Below are 6000 nucleotides of genomic sequence, written 5' to 3' on the forward strand. Positions count from 1 at the left end.
GAAATGAAATGCTGTTATTATTTCGAGTTATATGTAGAATATGTTATTTCAATATGAAAATAAATAATATGAAATTTTAAATTATGTTTTGAGAGGTTAAATTAATATAGGCAACATGAAAGAATTATATAGTTGAAGATGCTCTCTATAAATAGCTTAGTAATCTTTATAATTTTATTAATTATGACATGCTACAAATATTTAGTTAAGAAATAAAAGAAAGAGAAGTTTTAACCTGGATTTTATAGATATTTGAATTTAATCAAGAATCGGAAAAAAAAGTATAGTACAAAACCTTATTAAAGTTATATGAATATATGATTATCTTATATATGAAAATTCCAAAGTTTAATACATTGAATGAGTCTCATCAAAATAATAAAAATAAAAAAAGTGGTATAATCGACCAGGCCATTTATATGACATTTAAGATATTACATGATCTTAACATTTTTCTATAGAAAATTACATCAACAGCTAAACTTAAACAGAACGAATATGAATTACTAAATATTAGATTATTTTAACATTTTTCTTAAGAGATCTACTAAATTTAATATATTTAAACAGTATACAGAAAGGAAAAAATGGATATACGAGGCGCCGAAGACTTGTACTAGGACCAAGTTTGGACAGGAAAAACATATTGATTAGTTGTTTCTTCGCATTTGTCGAACATACTTGAAAGATTCAAGATGGTTGCAATATGAGAAGTTTTTTTCAATTATTGACTTTCTTTTGAGTGATAAAGAGAAAAAGCAAGTCACTTTATTGTAATACGAGTAGTAAAGTAGTTCCAACTGAGAAGTCTTCGCTTTAATTTCCCAAAAAAACACTTTGTTGAAATAAAACAAAGTAGTACTGCTGCTAGCTTAGTAAATAATAGTAATAGTGTCATGTATATCGTAAACACTCGAAAGTCAAATGAATACAGCCCTACATTAATACTTGGGAATTCTGGTGCATAGACTTGTACTACTACATGGTCACAATCGCCCCCAGGTAACACCTAGAGAACATGTTAGTTTTGGACTTTGGGTTTGGTTATATACGGCAGAAATTCAATTCGCCTGACCTTCTCAATTTAAAGTATCTGATCAAAATCTAAGCTGTGAGATACAGTTACGCAGATTCGGAGTAAATAAATTAACATTCCGGAGATTGCGATCCATTCCAAAACACATGAAAAGGGTTAAATGAAAACTTAATACTATGTACTGTCTCATTAGGTACTTTACACAACCCGGCAAAGCAAAAGTGGAGGCTGAATACGATATTATTGTGAGAGCATCTCCAACGGTGTTGGCTATAATCGTTGGCTAAATTGGACCTGTAAGACATTACGTAAAATTTGCTGAACCTGTAAGACATTTTGCTTCAATGGTACTGGCTATATTGGTTGGCTATAATTTAAAAATAGTATGTAATTAATATTTTAAATTGTTAAAATAGAATATATCAGTTCAATATGGTAATAAATGATGTACAATCTTCCTACAGATTTTCTTACAGACCTGTAGAGGTTCGACAAATTTAGCCATCCATAGGAGGTTGGCTAAATTTATAGACAACAGCTGAGCATGGTTGGAGTTGGGTTTTTGGAGCTGTTGGCTAAATTTTTTTATTTTAGGTATGCCATCTCACTTTTTAGCCAAGGGTTTTAGATGGTTGGAGATGCTCTGAGCCGAACTGAGGAGAAGTAAATGAGAAGTGTTAAAGTTAGGAATGGGATGATGAAAGTGGGTAGAGACTAGAAACCATTTCTGAGAGAAATAGTGACAGATGAGAGGGGCTTAAAGCTTTACAGCTCGTCCCCTGCAATTGCTTTTAAGGACATTTATCAATTTATCATACCCTCAATAGATATATGTATCAAATATCAATGTGTGTGGGAGCATATAATTGTCCTTTAGCTTTCTTTAGCCGCATCAGATGCGTTTTCACTAGTAGCAGTAATAACAAGTGTAATCCGCAAGCAGCGAAGAGATGGCGTCGTATTCATCACTACAGATGGACCACGCATCAGACATGTATATGTGTAGAAAACCCACCACTATCTAACTCAAGTGCCCCATACATACCCTTAATCTTTCCCTCAACTGCTTGCAACTAAATGCTGATGCTATGATTGCTCATAGCTACCACTATATTTGGCACCAAAAATGATCTTTGTTGTTTTTATTAACTTAGAATTTGATATATGATTTGAAGGAAATGATTAATCTTGCTATCCTGTCATCATTGGTTCTGAATATAAAACCAAGTTTTCATTTTTATTGTAGCACATTTGTACAAGATTCATCATTCTTATATTTACATTCATATTTTGAAGGCATTCGCACTAGATTTGATCTAACATGTGTATATACCTACTTATGTTTTGTAAGACCATCATTACACACTATCTTATATACATATAAGATACATGTTACCACAACATTTGCTGGCTCATATTGTAGGACCTCAAAACTCTTCTCTACTCTTTAACTAAAATTTTGTAATTGTCTTTTTTACTCTAGTCCAGCCAATCCACTCCATCCCTACATCTACGCAAACACCATGGACCTCCCATCTTTAACTTTCCTCAAACTTGGTTTCCCCCCATCATTAGCATTATTAAATTAAAATTTCCCGGGCCTGCGTGATTCAATTTCCTAATTTTTAGAACAAGTTCAATCTTCCGGACATTAGAACCCACAAGTACTCTGTACTCTTAAAACACTTCATGAGCTCTGTGAACTCATTGAATAAGCTGGTCTGGAAGAAGGTGGGTAGAGGGTCCACTCACCACCCCAAAACTTAAAAAAGAGCCAATTCTTTATTTAACACTAGTGAAAATATTGGGAATCAATTCCCACCACCACCAACTGTCTACTACCCATATCCATAAATAAAGGAAAAGTAAAAGTAAAGAAAAATATATAACCTCCTAGATTTCGCAGTAGACTAATGATGTTTATATCATGCTCGCAGTCGATATCACAATGTAAAATTCCCTTCAATTTACAGAATGCACTAACCAAAAGGCGGACAATTGATATATACAACTACGAAATTAAAAACATCAAGTATGAACATCAGAAGATGAGGGCAAACAACAAGAAACTGTTGGCATCCTTTCCAACTACAGCTTAATTAGCCATTACAATAAAACAAACAGCACCCTAGATATACATTATCTAGGAAAACTGAAAAAATTAATAAAATAAAAATAAAAATTGGAGGGAACAGCAAGCTTTAGACTCGCTTACAACTTCACAGAGTCGACCAATTAACGGTGACAGAAAAGAAAAAAGAACAAGGATACTTCCTAAAATCGTATCCATGCTACTAATTTCTAGAATATTTATGATAATCCTCAAACTTTTTTTATGATGATTTATATTTATATTAGTATATATGTAAAACCTGGGTGATACCATATGTGTGTGTTTGGTTGCTGCTTGGCAAGGAAAACAGTTTCCTGCTCGGTTAGCGAAGTCCCAATCAACTTCTGCAAAAGAACCAAGAACGACAATGGCCTTAGTACAAAAACCCACAGATTATCTCTTGCTTTAAATATAAAATGATTTTACTACACCAAACTAAGTTCACATGCTACAATTTTTCAACAAGAAGACAGTAAGATATTATTATTAATATTATTATTATACGAAGCCAGGCAGAATGAATTATGCTAAAATAATTTATTCAGTTTGTTAGGAAGTTGCCACTTTTTATATGGTTTAGTTGGAGAAACAACAAACTCCGACAGTTAGGCACCAACAGTAAAGAACTGCCCACAACTTTGTTCAAAAATTTAAAGCCAAGTTTTTGTAGGTGGAGGTTCTATATCAAAATGGTCAGAATGTGATGGCAAACTAATTTCGTTGTCTTTACATGCGATTAAATTATGAAGACATAACACATGACATGAAGCAGGACTTGTTTTATATATTCATTGCTGATGGATACACTGGCCAATTGCTTAGTTTTCATACAGGCCATTAAACTGACATCTAAGATAATGACATCAAAAACATCATTCGATTCTAATTTAATTACAAATTAGCAGTCTATTATATTCTTAATCACAGATAAAAAGAAAAAAGATTACCTTCGTAGGTGGGGCTTTGGGTTAGTTACTTTTCTGTTAATTCCCTCCATGTTCTAGTGAAGATGGTCTTGAGCCTGTTGCTGGAGAATCTCTGCAGAGCTTTTTTAGCTCCGGCAACTTCCATTTCAGTCAACCTTTGTAAATTGACATAGGCTCCTGCATCCACCAACCTCTTCCGACAATCCTGACTCCATCCTGCCATAATTGCTGCCACCACTGCCACCGGAAATTTTTTGGAAACCGTCTCATTTTTAGGATCCAACATCTTGACCAACCTCATCACATTCTTTTCATCCCTAACAAAATCTTTTCGATTCGATTTAACTGTCAACAGCAATACCAGTGCCTGTGTCGCTTTTTCTTGCATTCCAACTGGCTTTATAACCTCCATTAGCTTCACCAATGAACCCATACATCCACCTATAGCTCGCTTATTTCCTTCGCTCATACTAGACAAATTTGCTAACAAAGAGACTGACAATTGCTGCAGGACTAAAGTTCCGTGCCTTATCAACTCTGACAACTGGATTACAAAACTACTACAGGACGATAACAATTGAGCAGTTGACTCTAAAGCAGAAAGGGAATAAATTGCACGCAATACATGTTCTAGCGTAGAACTATTGGATGACTCATGTAATAAACATAACAACTTTTGCAAACCTCTTTCTTTCAATACCATTTCGCGAAAATAATCACTGGAAGATGCTAAAATTGATACACACTGCGCCGCCTTTTCTTGTGTCTTCTCGTGTCCTGAACTCAATAACTGAACTATAACAGGCACAGCTCCATCTTCCCCCAAACAAACTCGAATCTCTTCAATCGATGCCATATTCGAAATCGCTCCAATAGCATGTGACTGTGCAACAACAGATCCAGATTTACAGACTTCAACAAGAACTGACACACCGCCATAAGCTGAAATAGCCCAGGCATTATCAGGATCAGCTGTAATCGACTCCACAGCCATCACCGCCTTCTCCTTAAACGCTAAAGAACTCGATTCAATTATCCTTAACAACGGCCCCAAAGCTCCTTCCTCAAACACACATTTCCTCGATTTCTCACTCACAGAAGCCAGAATCGAAATCACTAAAACCGCCTGTTCACGAAGCGAAGGATGCGCATTGAGATCAAGCAAATGAATCAAATAACCTACATTTCCCTCCTCCGCTACCAAATTCGCCAACGCCTCATCGTTCTCGAGAAGCTCGAGCAACGACTCCATCGCCTTCTTCTTAAACTCAATTCCCCCAATCTGCAGCCTCGTAAAAAGATCCCGAATAAAAAAACCTAAATCCTCCTCCTCAGAATCCGGCCCCGGCCTCGACAAAACGATGGCGTTTGACTGCTTCAAAACGCCGGATCTGAGCAACAAATCCACATCATGAATCTGTTTCGAGATCCAATTCGTCGCCATATCCAGGTCACTCTGCATCAGAAGCTTCCCGGTAACAAAATTCGGGTCGGAGCATTGGTCGGCGAGATTTTCAATACGGCGGAGAGTGGAGAGAAGATTGGGTAGTAGAGTCAAGAGGAGCTGATTCTCCGACCAGTGAGGCGAGTCGGAGATTTCAGAGACGGAGGATTTGAGGGCGGCGAGTTTTGACCGGAGAATCTGCCAGCGGCCGGTGAAGGATTTGATGGAGAGAGATGAGGGGAGGAGGCGAGAGAGGAGAGATGTGATCTGGTCTAGGGTTTCTGCCGGCGGTGGTGCCACGGTGGAATGCATTGGGAAATGTGCTCAGGTTTAACAGGTATACATACAGCTTTTGTGTGTATAGTTTAATAGAGTGGGAATGTTTAGGCTGGAGGAATCTTCAGTTATCCGCGAGAATGAAAAAGAGGAGTTATAAGTAGTAGCAGTTGTGTTTGCGCGTACGGGAAGTGCGTGTGGGAAA

At 36.7% G+C, this 6000-nt stretch overlaps 1 protein-coding gene across 1 annotated transcript; it reads right to left on the reverse strand.

Moving 5' to 3' along the window:
* Nucleotides 1-3085: 3085 nt before the first annotated feature.
* LOC108192790 (vacuolar protein 8) lies at nucleotides 3086-6000 on the reverse strand. The gene is made up of 2 exons (XM_017359277.2): nucleotides 4097-6000; nucleotides 3086-3493 (listed from the first exon to the last, which is right to left on the reverse strand). Exon 1 carries the CDS (start codon nucleotides 5829-5831, stop codon nucleotides 4122-4124), a length of 1710 nt encoding a protein of 569 aa, XP_017214766.1. The 5' UTR covers nucleotides 5832-6000; the 3' UTR covers nucleotides 3086-3493; nucleotides 4097-4121.

Source organism: Daucus carota, chromosome 6, assembly GCF_001625215.2.
Source record: "Daucus carota subsp. sativus chromosome 6, DH1 v3.0, whole genome shotgun sequence".
Classification (NCBI taxonomy): Eukaryota; Viridiplantae; Streptophyta; class Magnoliopsida; order Apiales; family Apiaceae; genus Daucus; species Daucus carota.

Bases quoted from the DNA above. Each gene is read 5' to 3' on its own strand.
- LOC108192790 (XM_017359277.2), bottom strand. From the start codon at position 5,831: ATGCATTCCACCGTGGCACCACCGCCGGCAGAAACCCTAGACCAGATC.